Source organism: Aphelocoma coerulescens, chromosome 4, assembly GCF_041296385.1.
Source record: "Aphelocoma coerulescens isolate FSJ_1873_10779 chromosome 4, UR_Acoe_1.0, whole genome shotgun sequence".
Classification (NCBI taxonomy): domain Eukaryota; kingdom Metazoa; phylum Chordata; class Aves; order Passeriformes; family Corvidae; genus Aphelocoma; species Aphelocoma coerulescens.
In genome coordinates this window covers 28964899-28986173 of record NC_091017.1, presented here as the reverse complement: position 1 = coordinate 28986173, position 21275 = coordinate 28964899, and the positions used below count along the sequence as shown (strand labels likewise).

The 21275-nt window shown below is 40.7% G+C and overlaps 1 protein-coding gene across 4 annotated transcripts in view; it reads right to left on the bottom strand.

The window, feature by feature from the left end:
• NPNT (nephronectin) overlaps nt 1-21275 on the bottom strand; it is a 48706-nt gene that overhangs the window by 3037 nt on the left and 24394 nt on the right. For 3 of the 4 annotated variants that reach the window (XM_069013299.1, XM_069013302.1, XM_069013301.1), the window contains 6 exons: nt 17057-17191; nt 15746-15868; nt 13260-13649; nt 4621-4716; nt 4147-4245; nt 434-690 (listed from right to left, as the gene is read on the bottom strand). In XM_069013299.1, coding sequence (XP_068869400.1) covers nt 434-690; nt 4147-4245; nt 4621-4716; nt 13260-13649; nt 15746-15868; nt 17057-17191 — 1100 coding nt within the window. The other variant, XM_069013303.1, reaches the window with a different exon arrangement.

Sequence of the window (21275 nt, the reverse complement as noted above, 5' to 3'; positions counted from 1 at the left end):
TGAGCCAGTTACTAATCCACAGGGGATGATTATTCCTATTTCATGGCACTGTATTATTCAAAGCATTATTCATGAGGACTCTTGATACAGGCTTTTTTTGAAATCTCTATAGAGTATGCCTCTGTCCACAAGGCTGTTCTTTCCTGTGTGATGATTCCCTTAAAATAGGCTGTACCAGGTAGCTCAGGAAATGACACAGTAGCCTGAGTCTATTGCTGTAGCTGGGATTTCTTTCTCTTTTTTGTGCATAAAACTAATTGGAAAAAAAGGGCACAATGACTCTCATCTGTATTGTGATTCCATTGGCAGAGATCACAGTAGTAAAACAGACTGAAACTGAACCCAGAAGATGAACACTGCAGTGCTGCACCATTTAACTGTCTTCAGCTTTTCATGCAAAAACCCAAAAAGCAACACGAGCATCAGTACTTACACTCCTGATGCCCAGTCCCCGTAAAGTTACGTGTGTCTGTCTCCAGCCATGGCCACCATTTCTTCCCCAGACAGCTGGGCCATGAGCACCATTTTTCCTTACAAAGACTTGGAGGGCACCAGAATGCAGCCCAGGCACTTTATGCCTAAAGGACAGGCACAAGTCTCCAGCCTGAGCCATGTGACCCAACGGCAGGATAAGATGCGCTACTCTTCCTTCTTTGCCCTTGGGATCGGAGATGGTAAGATACTGTCCCCCTGCAGTGGAAAAAGCAGTTAGTTTTTAGCAGTTAGGTTTTGTTTGGTTTTCTTAATGCTACTAGGTTGCAGGACCAAATGCATGAAGAGTTATTAAAAAAAAAAAAATAATAAAGGGGTCCCAAAGGTTCAGTGAGTGTTAAATAAGGCATATATAACCAAAACTGGTGCATCTGCCTCCTACAGGGTAAGATCTACAGTGCTGCTCTTCTCTATACATTCATACCAGGTTAGGTGTTGCCCATCTAATTTCTTTTTGACAAAGCAAACGATACCTCTCAAAAACTGAAACCTCATGTATTCTATAATTTCTGACAACCCCTTGGTGACTGCATGATTTTAAACCCACAGTGATATTAAAGCCACTGTGCAAATTTATGCACCTTTCAAGCTGCAATGTTTTGCTGTTGGACAGATAAAGGAGAAGACCAGAATAAATGCTATCATGTAATTGAGCTATGGCTCTGTCCCTTTCCTTTCCTTTGGGAACTGTGTTAACAGGTTAAGTCTCAATGCATATCCATTTGCAACCCCGACAACCTCTTTTATATAACCGTAATTTAAACTCTTAATCTGGATTAGATAGATAAAGCAAGCAGCAGTAATGATTTCCACATGGCTGTTAACCCTGAAGCCTAACGGTAGAAAGTTGGCAGTGAACATACATACTCAATTCAAAACCCTATTATTATCTCTTATCATGTATGAAGTAAAGATGCCTTCCAGAAAACACTTAGAACATGAGAAGCTGAGGATCTCGGGAATGGCAACATCCATACAACCTAGAAAGAAAAAAGGCACCTTTCATACTGACACTCAGAACTACACTAAATGAGATTTCACATCTTGGAGAAAATCCAGACCTGTATGTGCTGTTTGTACTTTTAATGAAAACTTTTGCAAGGTGGGTGAAACCTTTAAAATCTGAAATGACCAAAGGGAAAAAGGTTCAAAAAAACCCCAAAAAACTTATTTTACACTGAATTTAAGAATGTTTTTTCTTTATGAGATCAGATTTTAGGAGGTTTTTTAAATTAAAAAAATACCACTTTTACCTTAAATTCATTAAGGTGGCATTTTTAGTCTCCTGAGTTAAAACTGAAGATGCAGAAATATTGGGGGTTTGTAATATTGTTGACATACAGTTAAATAGGATAGAAAAATTTTTAATTATCTCCCTGCTACTTCTCAACCAGAGCATTGTTTTTGGAAAGCTTCTCTTTGAAAGTCACAATGATTTCCCTCAAAAGCTGTAAGATTTAATGACAGTGCACCAGGGCTTGTCACACCCTTAAAAGGAAAGACAACCTTGTCTCCAATTCACTACTTCTACGTAAGTTTGTAAGTTCTTTGGTCTCCATGAGACTTAACAAAGCAAAGTATTATGCTGCTGTCTGGGCCCCTAGATCAGCATTTAGCCATGAAGGGGGATCCATTTGCCCAAGGATCTGTTAAAGCCTTTTGGTGGGTATTTTCTCAGGGAGTTTTCTTTTTTTTTTAATGCATTGCTTTTGTAGCAAGGTCACTAATTGCTAAAATAAGCACAATACTGTTTAAATAACTGTACCTGTTTGCTGAAGATACAATTATACCACTATGAAAGTACTGACTTATTAAGTGCATCGTTTTTAGATAGTTACTGTGGCTGAATCCGATCAATAGGAAACAGATTTAGGTAAGCACAAAGCAAACATATCTGTAGGCAAGCCCCTGCAGGAAAAGGTCCCCTCAAATCAGCATTTTCTGCATGCAAGGTAAGTTTATAATGCTTCAGCACAGCACCTTTCAAAATGCAGATTCTGATAAACCCATAAATAGCAAACTTTGCAAGGTGAAAGCAAACAGTCAGGAACAAGCTGTGAAAATAAATCCTTGCAACAAGGTATTCCAGACAGGAGGGAGTGGGTGGGTGACTTCAAGGGACTAGTTTTAACAGGTTATGTCAACAGCAGCAGAACATACACAGGAAGTAAAAAGCTGAGCTTGTCCCTGACTACTGGGAAGCAATGCAGGGGAAAAGTCTGACAAAAAAGAGCCAGTTAAAAATCATAGTTCTGGAACTTAGTATGCATTACCAACAGTTTTTGAGTTTTTGAGTACAGATAATGAATATGCTTTGAGTGACCTAGAAAAAATGGATTTTTACATCTGCTGTTTCAAAAAAGGTATGAATTACATGTCATATTTTCTTTTTTTTAGGTGCCTCTCTGCAAGCAGGAGACAGCTGCTTGTTTTCTCATCTGCAGGAGGAAGGAGCTCTGCTCTCCCAGTCATTCCTGAGGCTTTTCAAGTGTCACAAAGAGCTCCTGAAGTACTAGAGCAGCCTGTGTGGGGTGAGCCCTGCCCAGCCAGTGAAGACAGCACTTCCACTGAGCCAGCCAAACAGCCTGGAAAAGGTGCCAGGTCACCTGCTGCGGTGGCAAATGACTGTGCCAGCAGTGGCAGCATAAGGCCAGACAGATGTGACAGGGTAGTGCACGAGGAAAATGCCCTCGTCCTCCCTCATCTTAACCTGTACCATTGTCCCGCCTGAGAGCGCGTTTCCTTCCGCAGGCCGCCGTCCCTCACATAATGTGAGCTTTGTGCACTTCAAAGGCTGCTCCTTGGGGATGGATGAAGTAATCCCATCATTACGGGGAGCCAGGGATGTGTGTCTAATCCCCAGCACTGCTGGGCAGGCACTGCTGGGGGAAGGGTAGGCAGGAAAGGACAGCAACCTCTCAGTGCCACACCAAAATCAATCGTGGACAAAATACATCCCACTTCCCGGACAGCAGAGGTGGGCCAGAGGGCAGGGCTGATGCTGACCACCAATGCTGATGCCAGTCTCCTGTGCTGCAAGCAGCTACTACACACTCCCCTCTAATGTTTGGTGTAATGTCACTTTTTACCATCCCAAAAAATCCCATTTTCAGAAGCTTCTGAATTTGAACATTTTACTTCCAGTTACTTTTTTCCTATATACAGATTGATTTTATTGAATTCTACTCCAACCTACAGCAATCTGAGAGGTTAAACTAGAACATTATATCTGGCAGCAAAACAGACTATTTCCAGTACTTTCTATAATTTTGCTGGTGATAGGGAAATAATTATGTTCACATGGTTGCTTGAAAATAAGCTTTGTTTCACCATAAGTAAAAGCTGTTCTCTAGTCCACTTTTGTCCCCCAGATTCTTTTAAGACAAACTTTTGCTGGCTATTTTTACTACTCCTTCACAGACATTCCTATTTTAAAGATGCCAGCTATGGTAAAAGTGTAAATTTTCAATTGCTCTTTCACATTGGGAATGCTCAATTTTGCTTTTTATACACAGAAGAGGTGTGGGTGTGAAATATATCCCAGAACTAAAGGGAACAGAAGCTGTGTAATTTGTCCTAAAGCAGGAACTGTCATCAACCTCAAGCCTGGGTGATTCTTCAACTGCAGGATGTGACTGTACACAGATCACTTACCTGATGCATCTCTCACTGGTTCCCAGTGCAAGTCATCGTCTTTGCCCTTGATCCATCCACATAGTCCACTATCAAAATTACAGCTGTGCACCAGCACACCTGGCAGAACAGAGCAGCAGGTCACAAAAAACCCCAGAAATGATTCAGATTGGTTTGGTTTTCAATTTCCCATGTGGCTGACACTAGCAAGTAAGTATGAAAATTAAATGTAGAAGAAGAAGCCCTAGGAAAAGAACCTGCAAAAGTACTAAAACAATAAAAAGGACCCTTGTATTTATTAACAATGCACACTATTTTTGTGCTAATTTTTTTAAGAAATAAAAGTATAAAGGTTTTCATAGGCAAGGGGTTGGTTTTATAAAGCAGTTTAAAAGAGGTGCATAAGATGTAGGAGCCCTGAAAAATTTATAAACCCCCAAGAAATCTCAAAATAATCATAAACCCTAGGTCCTGCATAGGAGACATGGTCTTTACCTGGGTCATCATTTGCTTCAAATTCATCAGCTGTAATCCCTCTTTCAATTTCAAGTATTTCAAACAGATTATTGCTCACTCCAGGCTGGCGTGGAACTGTGAGAAAAAATGAATGAGATAAGGAAGTAGGTCACTAACTAGCTTTATCTTTAACAAAAACCAGCAGAGCAGCTTTGGGCATTGTGCTTTTCCTGTAGATTTCAATACATTTAATTATATTTGACACAAAGACTCATAAACTTTATGCCTACATGATTTATGATTTGTGTTGCAACATTTACCTAAGCACTATAAAAGGTAATTCCAAATCTCCTAAAGGCCCTCTGAATGAAAGCTCCTTTTTAACCGGGGGGAAAGCTTTATCCTTGAAGCACACTACTGCTCTCCAAATGTGTTTTCAGAGACAGTGGTTTCTCAATAAAATAAAGCCACATGAAAGTCCTCACTCAACCCTTCCACCGATGTTTATAGGAGAACCTAGACAGGAGGCAGCAGTACTTGGAAGAGGCCCCACGTGCACTTAACCTTTGAACTACAGCTGAAGGTACATCCATCTATCTGCAAAGGATCAGAGCTCCCCAATTATCAGGGTTGTACTGAGAGCTGAGAAGGAGGAGCTCTAGTGGAAGCTGGAATTCAACTGTAATTACACTTTTTGCTTTCCAGCAGCACAGCCAGTCCTTCAGCTGCTCTTCCCAGCTGCAAGGAGAACGAACAGCTCTTGGTGATTAAGAGGCCCAGAGGTTATTAGACATTCAGCATCCAGGACGACCTGAAATTTATGAGGTCTTTGTGGGAGTGATGGCTGCCAAAGTCAGGTGGCTACAAAGACTCCCACGCATTTCTGAAGATGCTGTGCCAGTCTGTGTACATCTCATGCAGATTTCTTGCCTGATGGACAGCTGTCAGCTAGAGATAAACAGATTACACTGAATAGAGCTGTCTTGGAAAATTCCTCATTTAGAGGCAGGTCTAATGCATAATTTATAACAGTGGTAATGTGTTTCAGACATGTCCTTAGATTTAATAGGCACCTCTGACACCCAAGGTATTTGTAAGGGCCTTATCTATTAAAAACTTGACATGTTTTCCATTTGCAGTGCTAAAATAACTATTAATGTCTCTACAGACTTCAGGGGCAAGTGAGAACAAGAAGAATTAAGATGACTGGAAGGACTGTTGTCTTCAGAAAATCAAATCAAAGGTTAAGAAGGAACTTCTTTTGCACTAGGACAACATTAAAATAGCACTGCTGCAAGAGCTCCTCTAAAGCCAGAATACAGAAAAGAAAAAAATGTTGAAATTGGGACAAAATAAGCAAACTCTAATGTATTTTTAAAGTACTATTCTAGGCTAGAGATCTTGAATAAAAATTCTGTACAATAAAATCAAATACTTAAAAAGCTCAAAATCTGTAGGAAACTGATGAACTCATAAATATAATAGTCATTATTTGAATCATTAAGTCTCCCTTTTTTGCTTTCCTTTTTCTTTTTGATCCTGTGCAGATTTTAGACTATGTCTATTTGCAGTCTAGGATATTAATGCTCAAAACAGCTTCAGGCTTACAGCTGACTTGGGTATTAGAGGACTGTTAATTTTTAAAAATACCTTGATTGTAAATAGTATTTTTGCTGCTTTGTTTTTTCCGGGCTATTTTGCCCACGTGACTAGAAACTTTGAGATTTAACATGAAAGAAACCTTACAAATGTGCACAGTCCACACGACCTAGGCCAATAATTGCCTTGCAGTACATCTACACACAAATATTATATTCAGTCATATAAAGGCATCACTCACCCTTAATCCCTGCCAGCAGTGTACCACTCTTTCCTAGGAGCCCTATCTATGCTGCTGCATGCCCAGGGACCACCACCTTGCCTTTCCTCACCTCAGACTGTGCCAAGGGAAGAAGATACTGTTTGTTTTCTGTGCTATGGAGAGCAAGTCTGCAATTCGCTTCAGAACTGCTGAGTGCAGCAGGGCAGGGACCAAAGGCTCGGACCACGGGCTCACAGGAAGGTAGTTAAAAGGTTCTAAATGAGCACTGTGGCAAAGAGCATGAAGGGAACCCACTGCCATGCTCTAAGATTTGTAGGATACTCAGGGGTCACAGTTTTAAGGTACATGTCCCGTGCACCCTCTTCCCAGTCTGTCATAATCCTTGTTTATGGAAAATACTGCAAAAAATATTGGGAATTTATTTTGTAAACTACTTCCGTTTACTTCCTTAAGTATCGTTTCTAATGCGATGCTGTTTTCTACAAACCTGAGTTACGTCTGTGCACACATACAAGCATTCTCCAAATTGATGTATCTGCCTGTAATCAAAGCTCTGCAAAAATATTTTTTCAAAAATTCCCCCAGAGTCCTTTCCAAACACTTTTTTTTATGAAGATCTAGAAGAATGTGTTGCAGTGCTCTAATACAGTCACTTCAGTGCTTGGACTTAATTACAGGAATGTGCACTCAATTTGAAACAAGGGTTACCATAAGTGATGCAGGACTCTAAATACGACCCACATGTACACTTCTTTCTGCCACGACAACCAGCATGTCGAGTGGAGATCGTGGGAGAAAGTACTTGGCACACTTACTTTCTGCAAGCTTTCCAAGCCCTTTCTGTGTACTTTATATAGTGTATCAGTGTGCTTTTCACTTAACTTCAATGGTTTGATAAAGCTTGTTAAATAGAAACTTGGCTTCTTTTTCTTGGAGAATTTTATAAGCTCTGAGCGAGCCAATACATCAACACTACCATATTCTCAAAGTTCATGAGCTAACTTCTTCATAGATGCACAAATCTGGGGGACAATATAATAACTGTGATTATTAAATATTAAGTAAGAGTGATTTCTTTCCAGCTTTTTTAACCTTCGGGAAAACAATACAGCTTTTTTTTATTCACTTGCTAATTGCTGAGTTTGGGAGTATAAGAAAGTGCATGTATATATATCAGCTAGTTTGCAATAAACAGAATATTTGCTGTTTTGGTGTTACAAACCAAAACATGGAGTGCAATTTCATGTTATTAGTAATTGTTATTACTATTAATAATGCAGTTCTCTGGCTTACAGAAAACACTGGTTTTGCACTGTAAGTACAATTCCATTTCACACAATGATCATGACTAATCTTCCCATTTGCTAACAACAATAACAAAAAAAGGACAAAGATTTTTTGACTGAGTAGTTACGATTGAAAGCTGTTAAATCCCACTTCCAAAAAATTCCCGCAAGTGATGAGATCTCACACAGAACTAGTAGAAAACAGCTAAAAATAAGGATAGTCCAGAGGTCAGTTGGACTGAGAAAACAGGATTAAGTCCTGTTTTCCTCCAGGGAAGATTCTGATAGATGCTGGGCTAAAAAGAAGAGGCAAGAGAGGTGCCTTTCACCCTTCCCTTTGGACACCCACAGTGTCCAAGATCGGTTTCTTCTAATTCTACAGATTCAAATTCTGCAGTAAGAATTATTTCAGGAAGGGCTTTCATGGACTGCACCAGCCTCTCCAGCACTATTTACATATGAGGGGAGACACAAGAGTGTCAGCATGCCACCACTCTGAAGTCCAGTCTTGCATTTCTCAGGCCATTACAAGGCTCATTAAGTTTTACTGAAATCAAGCATCTTGGTATTTATCTTCGCAGAGAGTTTTCTGCAAAGTAACCTGCCTGCTTTTCTATGAACATCCATTCAGGAGGTGCAGAGTGACAGCTGAGTTTCAGGGAAACACAGCTAAAACAAGGAGTGTACAGAAGCTTGCATATCAGATTCAGGGACAAAACTTGCTGGAAGATTGATTGAGGGTGAGACTTGTAAGACTCCTAGGTTTCATGATTGAACTCCAGAGCATCAACAGGAACGAAGTGCCTATCTTAAATGCTTAAATACAAAGACAAATACATTTTAAAAGGTGCCAGAATAGTGAAGACAAATGAAATGCTGTTGTAAAATAATGCTACTCTAATGATATCAAGGAATAACACACCCTCCATTCTTTGCTTTTATTATTTCCCTTTTTTCAACAGCTTCAAGCATCACAAAACTGCACTTACAGCAGCACTAAGGACTTTGCAGTCACTGAAAGGAAGAAAAGAAAGAATCAAGTTTTAATCCAATCTTTACATTTTAAATAGCTGTTACGAGAAACATTTCCTAATTCCAACTTTTTTGGCTCCACTAAGGGCTAAGAAGGAAAACTGCTGTACTGTCTTCTAATACAGATAAGGGGGTTTGTTCTTGCTCTCCTGATATCTAGTATTATGCTTTAGGTTTATGCTTTTAGTGCTTATCATTCAAATCCCAATAGTAGCAGAAATTCATAGTCTCATTGAGAAGTTTATTCTATTTGTTAGAGACTTATGACTAGACCAGATTCCTCTGTACTTCACTGTAGTTTGTATCAGTCCTGAAATAGTTAAATATTAAGCTATCACTGCATTCCTCTCTCATTGCCATTCCCCCCATATCCATATCAGGAGAAGATTATCCTTGGTGCCAGATTCCACTGTCTGCATCTGACTAAGTGGTTCAAAGGCCAAGTGTAGGAATTCCATTTTAAAAAATACTAATTTTTTTTGTTCTCTAAAAAAGCAGCACCCCAAAGTCACTGCAGGCATTTTTAGAAAAGGGGTAAAGCACCTAAAGCAAAGCAACAACCCAATACCTTTCCAAAATTGTGAAGGCATTTAAATAACATTATCAACATTTTTATCATTTGTGCTCTTCATTACTCCTGAACAGAGCAATTTCTCTGGTCCTCAGCTCATTTCAAGTTGAGCAGCACATTCAAGAGAGCTCTAAAGTGAGGTCAAGTTTACTCAGTGTGTGGAACAGCAGGTCAAATAACAACAAAGGGAGAAGATAGGGAGCAAGGAGTCACCAAGGGTAGCCCAGGAAAAGGTTAACTAACAAAAAATTAGAATTTGAAAAATGCTTGCAGAAAAAAAGTACATTTGCCCCAGGACGTTTCCTCTCCTGATGTGGACCAATCCTAGAGCACCAGGATTTGCAGGATTTGGTCTGGAACACTAGGACATCTATCACTGCACAGCAGCCACTGGCCCCTTTGCCACAGATTGCCTGACAGAAGAAGCAGCTATTCAATGGCAGAGCAAAAGAGTGCTGTTTCCTCCAAGCCTGGCTAAGGCTTCAGAGCTCCATGGGAAAAAAAGGAAGGGAAATGTCCATGCATCACAAGATAACCTAGCTGAAAACACAACTTTAAATACTGAGGTCTTTAGCAGATGCTAATGGCTGGGAGGCCAGAACTGCCAGTGGTTGCTGGGTACAATGCTCTCTGTGCTGGGTTTTGCCCATCCCTGTGATAAAACACTACCTTTCGTGACTTTTGGAAATACAATAACCCTTGGAGACACAGGAGGAAGCAGCCACCTAAGATGACACAAATTTTTCTGAAGACTTTACAAAACTGAAGTTAAATCCTACTTCATGACCTGAGGGGATCTAACATTGACTTTCTCCTCTGTTTTTCAAGAAAATAAGAGTTACAAGACTACTAATTGCTGTCTGTATTCCCTAGTGGGAAACAAATAAAGGCAGAAAGAACAAAGCTTTTTTTTCTCTTTCCAGGCAGGCATATGGGGACCACAGTGCAAATTTCTGAGAACTGGCTTCTTCGCTGCCTCGACTGGAGAAGCAGTTGGTGTGGGGAAATGAACCTAAAGAAGCTCAGTACAAGCCAAACAAAATTACCTCATATCCACAACCCAGGAATATTGCAAAGATGTCTGATGTAGGTGAGACTAAAACCAAAACAGCTTTAAAGAAGATGAAGGAATTAGTTCAAAACTCCCTTTCCCTGAGGAAATATAGAGGCAAGTGAAAAATCCACAAATGTTTTTGGCAGTGGGGGAGGGTTTGGCACATCCAAATAGCAGCTAAGAAGCAATTCAAAGGTTAGCTAAATGTTACTAGTCATTCCAGTTTGAAATCCTGTGTTGTCGTAACGCCATGGTTGTTAACATTGTGTCTGGCTGTGAGGAATGATTTTGGAGAGGCACTGGCTTACACTCGGTGGGAGCGCTGCTGTCCTGAGCTCGCAGTGTTTCACACTGAGCAGCTGCAGCCAAACAGAACCAGGCACTGCTTTCCTACAGGCCTGGAGCAGGGGCAGGACTGGCCAGCAGGAACCTGAAGCTCAACCCACCCTGCACACTCCATCCGTAAGCTAACAGGAAAGGTGTTCCAGCTAACGCACTCCACATTTGCCACAAGCCAAGAGCACTCACGCAGCTGGGTCTGCAGCCCTGCTAATGCCCAGGAATGCAGCACCTGGCGTAACGCTCCCACGCTGCTGAACCCCTGGAGTGATGGCATCTGGGGATGTTCAGGTATCTCTGTTCAGGTTATCCTTACAAGTGCAGTACTGAGGAGAGGCAGAGCCACACTCTGTGCATCCTACTGTAGTAATGTATGTGGCTATAACTTTTCTACCTGCTTTTTTGTATGTCCCACATGAGGAGATGTAACTTCTCTTCCCCACAAACTCCTACAGTAACAGGATTCAACAGGTGAAGAAACACCTTACTCTACAAGCAATGCTTTCTTTGAAAAAGTAGCACATTCTCCTGAAACAGAACTGTTTTGCACTCGACTGTACATTTCAAATCCTTAACAAATGCTTTTTGCACCCCCTACACAAATGCTTAAGACAGACAGAAGGTAGGAGAGGACTCCAGTGACCACTACCTAGATGACACTTCCAAAGTGTCCAGAAGAGAAAGGGAGAAAAACAGAGCAGGAAGCAAAGTGGAAAGGAAAGAAAAAGATAAGAGAGAGGAAAAAACAGACACCAGCTCCATGAAGGATCACACTACTAGCATCATCTGGAGCACAAGTGGAGTATGTTTTCAGTCAAAGAGTTATGTCACACAAATATGTTCATCAAGTGTGTCCCTTGCAGGGAATCATAAAAAGTTATATGGAATTGAAGACAGACATCTGTTGACTTGATCTGAGGACTCTCTGTTCCTGTATTACCTACTGAGGCCAGGAACAGCTGCTGGTGTTTGACCCATTTCAGTCCTGCTGTGCTGTGCACTGAAGCCTTTGAAGCTATGTATGGACATGACAAACCTCAGAGGGTGGCAGCTGACCTAAACCAATAGTTGATAACCACTTTGCAAAGATCCTGTGTTTGTTATACGTACCATAATGTAAGCTGCACTCAGACCAAGCCAAACTTAAAAGGCTTTTACTTTTCTATTTTCCAAACTCCTGTATCTGAAGCATATGTATTGAAAGCATTAGCTTCAAAATCTAGCCTCTAGGGACAATACAGAAAGACTAACTGTAAATAACAAGTTTTACACAAAGGATTGTTATGACTTCATGAAAGTAGCTGAAAACTATCCCTCTGCTTTAGAATTCCAGAGAACACTTGCAACATGAGACACCTGGGAAGCACAATGCTGGAGTCTAAAATAATGTCCACAAAACTGTATTTTTAACTGTTGGCTCCCACTATATTAAGCTTTGTAAGTCTTTATTGTATTTCCTTTTAAAATTTCACTTAAACATATTTCTATATTTTGAATATGAAGCCAAAAGTACACTCTGCTAAGCAGTACCAGGATTTGGCTTCTAACATTTGTCAGCTTCTCTCTCCATTTTCAATTTATCTGTCCACAACAGATAAAATGTCACAGGGAAAACTCTTTTACAAGGAACAAAATATTTCACTGAGTAATGACCTACAACAACAACGCCCAAGAAATTACCACACAGATGCCAAAGCAACCAGAAAAAAACTCCCACTTTACTTGTGCACCTGCTCTGAGACAGCAAACTTTTCCTCCTACTACATTGCTTCAGCAGCTTTATTGTACAACAAGCTGAAGAGCTGATCCAACACCCTCCCCATCTCTAAAATTAGCTGCAGAACTAAAGATGAAATCGGGTGTTGAGTATTTCTTGGCAGACATGCACAGCTCTGTAAGTGCCAGTAATGTCTCCTGTGGTATGCACTAAAGCTGGCACAATGGTGCTGTAGATTTCAGAGGAGCTCTTAAAATTACATGTGTTCATGCTATGAGAATCTTTCCTATCTTCAGCTTTTCATGTATCCCTTTCCACAGGGATTAGTCTCCATGCTATTTTTGTGCATTTTTCCCATTGTTTAGTCATGAACATCTGAGACTATTCGAACCCATACAAAATAGGTCACATATTAGGTAATCAGACATGATCCCATTTCTTTACCATTCTTAAAGCTATGGTAATACTTTATTTAAGAGTGACTCTCAACTCTCTGAATTTGAATCCAACCACTTTATGAGTTATGTTGCACTTCAATACTTTTCAATAAAATGTCTCCCATTTCCCTAAAACCTTCATCTGAAAGCATAATTAAGTACTTCTATGGGACAATATACTCCATAATTTCAGGGGGAAAAAGATAAACACATTTTTTGATTAATTGATTCAGAACTTCCTTCCCAAATTTTTCTTAATAAAATCAACTATTTGTGCAGCTTTACCATATGACCATTTTCAGTTTGATTTCTCTGTTCTCAATGGTACAGTGTTCCAAAAAACCCAAACAGTACTGTGCATGCTTCCACCTCACTGCATCTACAGCTTTGATAAACGAAAGCATATGGAAAATTACTTACTGAACACATCTCCTCGGGGTTTCTGAGGATCTGGCTGGATCCTGTTGTCATCTATAACTCCTTGGGAAGATGTAGTTTCAATGGGAACACGTGAAGGCTCTTCAGTTGTTACCAGAGGAGTTCTTTGTGGTGGTAGTGTAGGTCTTACTGTTGTAGGCTGAGGCGGTGTTGGAGTCTTTGTCACTGGTGTCGTGACCAGCCTTGTTGTCACTGGCACGTATCTCGTGGTTGGCTTGGGTGTCAGTCGAGTCGTTGTCCTGGGTGCAGGTTGAGTAGCCCCAGGTGTAGGACGAGTTGCTGGCCCAGGGGTAGGACGAATTGTCAGCCGGGGTGTCGGCCAAGCTGTTGGCCTGGGTGTCGGCCAAGCTGTTGGCCTGGTCACTGGCCTTTCTGTAACAAAAGCAGGTACATGTGATGGTCTGAGGGGTTGTGCCTCCAGCATCAACAATCCTACTTGTTATACCACTGCCTCCCTCAGGGAGAGTGCAATTGTCTTGAATATCTGATATGGACCAGGTGGTTCAATCATAACAACAGGAAAAACGGGAAAGAGAATCAAAATGGGACCAAAATGGACATCTCATCTTCTCATCCCAGGAACTTAACAATCTATTTCATTATGACACAGAGAGACATGGATTTTTCTTCTTCTGAAAGTTTCTGTTAGTTAGCAACATGCTTTAGCACCAGTGCTGCTAAATTATCACATCCCTTTAGGGGGTACTTGGCATTGCAGCAGTTTAGAGATAATTTAGAATGACTGAAGGCCAAGACACTTCCATCCCACCTCTTCCCAATCATCAAGTCTCTTTCAGAGTTGGCAAAACTTACCCAAAAGCACTGCAGGTTAAAAAAGCATGGGCAGGAAGCCATGGGTTAAGCAGCCCTCTAAACTAGACAAGTTCAAGTTTAGGAACAAGTTTTTTACTGAAAGAGTGATAAAGTTCCAGAATCCTCTGCCTGGGGAGGTGGTGGAGTCACCATCCCTGGATGTGTTTAAAAAAAGACTGGATGTGGCACTCAGTGCCGTGGTTTAGTTGAGGTGGTGTTAGGGCATGGGTTGGACTCGGTGGTCCTGAAGGTCTCTTCCTACCTGGTGATTCTGTGGTTCATAATCAGGAGTGGCAGCAAGTTTAGTAAGACCCCAATGTCAAAACCATTTTGGTCAGAGATGGGCAGATACCCTTGGTTTAAGAAAATTCTTGCAGACCTCTCCATCTAAACATTTCTCCTTGTCAATAAGCAGTAATAATTTTAGAGACTGCACCTAAGTCAGCCTTCATTTAGATCTTTACCTTTGCTAAACATCAGGAAACTAAGTAAATGACATTTTTCCGCCTTCACAAAAATGAGGTGGTGGACTGAGCACCACTTCCACCACAGTGACAGTGCCCACAATACCATCTCCTCCAATGTTTCATAAAGAAAGTACAACAAATTTTAACTTGGTCTCACAAGGAGAGTTTCTGCAGACATGAAACACAAGAATATCTGTTTTTTTTCTATTTAATAAGCCTTTTATATCTCACTGGAGATCTTAAAAGGCTCAGTAAGAACTCTACTCACACATTTTGTGCACAAGAGTTTCAAGTATAACACACAGTTAAAATGAAGAACTACTATTTGTTAAACAGTGAATTGTTTGATGATAGCAGGTAAAGAAGTTTTCCCTCTGGCCACTTGTTTATTACTATCCCTTTGAACACCTTGCAGTTTTGACATTTATAGTATATTAAAATATAAAATGCCCCTTAGGACTAGGTCCCAGTAACACATGTGAAATGTGCCCACACAAAATTGCAAGCACTCAGGATGTGAAAGAACACCTCTTACCATGACAGCTACAGCCAAAGGGAAAAAATGGTACTGCTCTTTAAAGAGATCAGAGAGTCACCAAGGACCAGATCCCACAAAGGAACGCAGGATCAAAAAGATCCAGCAGATGTCATAGAGCTGCAGAGTCCTGTGGGATGTCAAATAAGGGGGAGCTCCAACAGCCTATTCTGTACCAAGGGGGTGGCTGCTTCTCCCAAGAGAAAGGTGGCCAAGGGAATTTTCCAACAGCAAATCCTTCCAGAGAAATCTTCCCTCCTGCCTCTGTTCACATCTGGGAAACAGCAGGGTGTGGAGGGGGTGAGCTGCTGAAATGGGTCAGTTGTGGAGTGTACATAACAACAGGTATGAGTAATATGCACTGTTTGATCAGACCTACCCTGCTTACTCAGCTGTTCTCATCCTGATGCAATCTCTAGAATCAAGCTGTGAATAGGGAGAGGTGAATTTCTTTCTAATTATGACAATGTCTCAGGGAAAGATATTTTTACCAAGGCATGCTAAGACCTAGAAAACTCCACCTACATTCCCCAGCCCCCAATTTAGTACTAAAAACAGTTAATAGAAACTGAGCCTGATAGTGCTGTACCTTAAAGTTTACAAAATGGGACACAAGCTTTCAGAATTTCTATTTTAAAAGGAGCATTACATACGTGTGCAGTTTGTTCCATTGTCTCTGTACCCTTCTTTACATTTGCATTTGTAGGATCCTGGAATGTTGTAGCAGTGTGAAAAACTACCACACTGATGGTGGCCAAGGGAACATTCATCTATATCTGCAACAGAAAATTTACATTAAAAAAATCATTTGCTTCAAAGAAACCTGACTTTCTGCTTATCCCTGCAAAAAAACCCAAACATTATTACTATTTTGATTATGTAAAAAAAAATAATAAAACTTTTTCCAGTGGGAAAAGGAAAATAGTCACAAATCAGTGTGGTGATCCAAGCATTAGGGTAAATAGGGACTATTGGGCAACTTTGGTATTGCTCAGTTTATACCTTAGCATCAGCTTCAGACATGCCATTGGTAGATTGCAGTTGAGATCATTAAGGTCACAATTTTAACAGCCACTTCTTACAGGTGACAGAATAAGAAAAAAACTGAGTCTAGGAACATGCATGTTCTTAATCACACAGATATTAAACTGGTTTTTCTTCATAAAATGCTTCCCATATTAAACATCTGTATAGATGTTTCTACATCAAGTAGAAACTGCTGGAAACCTTTCATATCCACATTTATTGCCAGTGATGCAAGCAAAAATCTCCAAATTTCAGTGCTCTGAATACAAATGTCTCTGAAAAAAAAAATACTTAAGCAAACATAAAGCAATGCCTCATTATCACCACACAATCTTTTTTTCAGTGAAAGAATCATAACCAGTTAAGACCCTGTGAAACTAAGGCAGAGAGACCCAGGAATATCTTTGTTGAAGGGCATATACCAGCTGCATTCCAGTCTCATGTCCAGACAACACCAGGCTATTTCCCAGCTCCTGCTTCTTCCCCACCTGTCTTCAGGGGAAGGAAAAGTTGGGCAGTCTGGGTTGGAAGGAGTGAGGGTGTGCACATTTTCTTATCTTGGATCTTGGGGCATGCTATGGAGCACACCAGTGTTACAGCTCAGGTATAGCCCAAGCTCATACATTGCTCCAAGCCTACAACTGCTGATGACAGTGAATCCCGGAGGAAAAAGGGCTTTGGAAAGGAATTCCTGGGGTCATCAACTCTGCTCTCCCCACTAGTTTCCACACAAGAACCAGTTACAAGAATGTGGGCCAAATACATGCCTTCTCTTTCACAAGCTATTTCTATAATCCATCTTTCTTAAAATACTGATGCAGTGTAAAACCCCCTGCTTCAACGTTTCAGCCAAAATAAACATTCCTCTTTGAACCATTAATTTCATTTCAGAATATGCAGCTCTGTTATGTGCACATAAAAAAATAGCTCGTTATTACCATGGCATTGGTATTTGCCTCCGATGTACATCAGATCAAAGCCTTTATGACATCTGCAAATGTAGCTTCCAAAAGTATTGACGCAGTGCCTAAACCGTGGACAGAGAACCCTCCCAGTAGCACATTCATCAATATCTGTAGAAACAAAGGAACTGTATTATTCTTAATAACAGTTAAAATACAATGTATGCTGTCTAAATGAAACTGGTTTCACATAATGGAAAGCTAAAGAATAGCCAAAGTATTTTTCATAAGGGCCCTTGGTCAGCCAGCAGTAATACCTGAGCACTTCTTCTGGCTGTGCCCTCAGTTCAGCTCTGGGTCACAGGCAGACACCCAGGGAGCAGCCGATGCTCACCCACTGCTGCTCTCCCTGCCTGGGAAACTCTCAGACGAGGTCAGGCTGACACACAAAAGCTGCTTGCACTACCACTCACTCTGTAGTCCTTGGACACCAATCTGAGGCTGCTGAGTGCTTAAACACTAATTCTCTACTGAGGTACAGACCTGCCATGCACGGCTGCTTCTGACGCACACAGCTCCTCGCGTTTGCTGCTTATCTACAGGGCACAGTTCAAGCCTCTGCTCTGCAGCTCTATCACACTCTTGATCTACGGGAAAGCAGATTTTGCTCTCCATTCAGCTCTTTTCCCAAAAGGAGCACTTCAGTTGCCGATGTCAAGAGTGCAAAACAAAGCTAAGTGACTGATGCTCTGCTGCTCTTGTGAAAGAGGGCTGAACGAGGCAGAGTCTCTTCTACTGAACAGAAAAAAATGTTACCACAGAGCTGCTGGTTAGTTAGGACAGCTACCTGAGGTGGGGGAGATGGAGCTTCAGCTTCCCCAAGCTGTGCTCCCACAGCCAAAAGAAGTGACCTAAAGCCATGAATTACTGGCCAGACGGGTTGCCCCAGTAGCTCCTGCTGCCACTGTCCCACTCTGCATGAAGAATTACTGAGGACAGCAGGGATTCAACCCCTGAGCTCCCATCCTCCTGGCCTGTCAGACTGCTCTCTCTCCATCAAGAGCACTGCTGGAATGGTGCAGCAAAGGCCTCATTGAGAAAGAAAACAAGGCCAATACTGGGCACCTCTCCACATGCCTGAATCTTCCTATAAATCTGTCTCTTGATTTGAATTTATTGTTAACATTTTAGGCTTTGAATATGTTACGAAGTTTTACAAACCCTACCATGTTTCTTATTATAATTTAATCTACTAGTCACAATTTTCTACCCTTTATTAAAATATTATTTCAAGGCTACAAGTGTCAGACTCTTGATGAGTTAGTTGTGTTCTTTGTTGGTTTTGGTTGGGTTTTTTTAATCTTTAAACCACAACTTCAAAAAGTAGTTCAGTAAGAAAAAGATTAGCCACTGAATATACCTCATCATGGCATGGATTACGATCTTAAAAATCTAAGGTAGCATGTCCTGCTTTTTCCTCTGTACATATTCATATTTATTCACATTTTTGCAAACTCACATAAGGCAAAAATTATGTTAAATTATGGCAGCAGTGTGGTGGTAGGCAGTTATGTGTCCTAGAGATACAGGATTGAACTGCTAATCAATACACTGCTCAAAACTGATGCAAAAGTATGGAAAAATGTAACAGCCTTCCACTTGCATATAATGAGAGGTGTGTGGATGCTCATTACTGAGGGGAAAACCACTTTTTGATCAGTAGCCACAGGATGATATGCAATATGATTGTGATTAGTTTCCTGCAGCTCTCAAACAGTACAGTACAGTGACGGTGGCTTCTTTCAAGCCAATTCACACCTGGACCAAAAGGTGTGGGGCTGTTTCCCTCTGCCTGCTGCAAAGTGCTGTGGCTCATACCTGCTTCCCATGAAAGGCAGGGCATGGGGGCGTGGTTTGTAATCTCACCTCAGCCCAGGGAGCTGCTCCAGAGGCACATAAGGGAGTGTGACGGTCAGCATCTAATGAGTCTGATGGTCAGTGTCCACCAGAGAAGCAGAATTGCTTCTCTCTCTTGCTGCAAGTATGACCATATTACCAACTCAAGCACAAAGTAACTATTGGACTATTCTAAAAATAGTATGATTTTTAAGTTTACAAGGCCATATTTTCAAGTTTCTAAACACAAAAAAGAGGAAAGACTTCAATTTATAGTGAAAGTAATTATTTTCAGCCCTCAATCTCAGATCATTTGAAGCTGAAATATGTATACTGATAATTTCATTAAATGAAAATCCCAATCCAAAATCCTGCCAACACTGATTGATTTATTGATTCAAGAGTCATTAATCAATTAATTAGCTGTTTAATCGACATTTTCACTGAATACTTTGCTGCATTATTTTTTCACTTTGTGGTCATTTAGTTTATATGATTTACCTTTCTAGCCAAATTAGTGGCTCTTTACTGAGAAGGAACATTTTAAACAAGAGGATGATCAGCAAGTGTTAAACTAAAAATAGAATAATGCCTAGAGGAATTTCCACCTGTGCTAAAAATAAACATTGCATTCCCAGCTGTCTTTCCAACTCTCCTCAAACAAGGATTTCATGAGCTGTAGCCAATGCACACTTCAATTTTCTTACCATCATCTACACTTCTGTTTGTACTACAGCATTATCCAGACCCTTGCTGGAGCCAACAACCTCTCCAACAGTGACAGGCTTGTACAAACAGGAGGAAAAAACCAGCCCTAGTTCCAAGCAGCTTCAGTTCTTTGAGGTGTCACATATTTATCTCAAACTCAATAAAGAAATAACACAGAAAGGGTGCATGTCACAATCGCTTCTTACCAAAAAAAGGGAGAACATTATGTTACAAGGTAGGAAGAACAGACATCTCTTGCTGTAACTATTTTCTCTGTATTGTACAAGGCTGCTCTGAAATTCTTGTGGAAATTCTAGAAATAGGTTATGAGGTCATTCTGAATGATGCACACCCAACTAAAATGTGGGTACGCAGTTCTTTGCCTTTCTGAGGAAAAAAGTGTTTTTTTGAAAACTTCAAAGAGCTTCATAGGACTGGTCTGAATGTTAGTCTTTGGCATTAAAGTGCACTTTGTTTATTTCAAAGAGTGAAGTTTACCTGAATTGAAAAATGCACACCAGGAGAATTTTTTCTAGCAAATTTCTCTACTTGATGTAACTTTTCTTGAATTTGTACTTAAAATCACTCAGCTCCCTATGGCATGGCACAAGTATCTTCCAAAGATCTCTCTGCCATAATATCCACAATGGGATTTATCACAACTTAGTCCCTTCAGCATGTAAAAATGGTGGGTTTTTTTCTCCTGTTCTGTCCATTCTTTTCCATACACAGACATGTCAGTCATGCACTTCAGAAAGCCTCTGACTTGGTGTGGAGCTTGCTCTTCTCATCAGAAGATCTAGAGTCTATCCCCTTCTCTGACAACAAATTCCTGGTCAGCATGGGTCAGGCACACAAAGGGCCACCCATCCTGTGGACAGCCAAGTTACCCAAATGCATGATCAGCACATCCCCATTTTCTTACATTCTTTCAGTGCAAGTGTTACTGGTTATGGAATTGCAGCACTTCACAGAATATAAATAATAAAATCACTGGAGCATCATATCCACTCAGGATATATAGTTAATGACTAATGAAATCACATGTCACACTGTTCTTCAGACCATAGTAGAGTCTGATTAACCATAAGCACCTTCTCCATGCTCACAAACGTGGGAACAAAACATTTCACTTTTATACACTCTGAGTTTCTGTGTTTATTTTAACCTGGAGTTTTCACAGTCTGGAAGAAAGACTGAAGATTCAGTCCCACTAATACTGGGAGCATGAACAGCCCTTCACCTTGCTCCACTATAATATCAATAATTTTTACAAATTATTCTTCTACCCAGTGAGCTAGGCACCACCTTTTTGGGTATGAGGGAAAGGTGATCTCCCCATTCCTTTTTTTAAGCAGGCAGGTATTTTGGAGTTAGCAATAGTTTAAAATAACCCAGTAGCAGGAGTGGCAACGGCCAAGGGCTTGGATACCAAGGAGTCTGTATGGGCTTTAGGTAGACAATGAAACTTGCAGGACTGGAGGAAAACACTGGCAATCTCTGACACAAGGGCACCTGAGCAACAGCCTTATCACAATTCTCATTATTAACTTTAAACTGCATGTTCAATGCATTCTAAGTACATCTGATAAACTCTCTTGAACTGCATTCTGTGTAAGGATAAAAGCATTTTGCAGAAATAAAGTAAAGT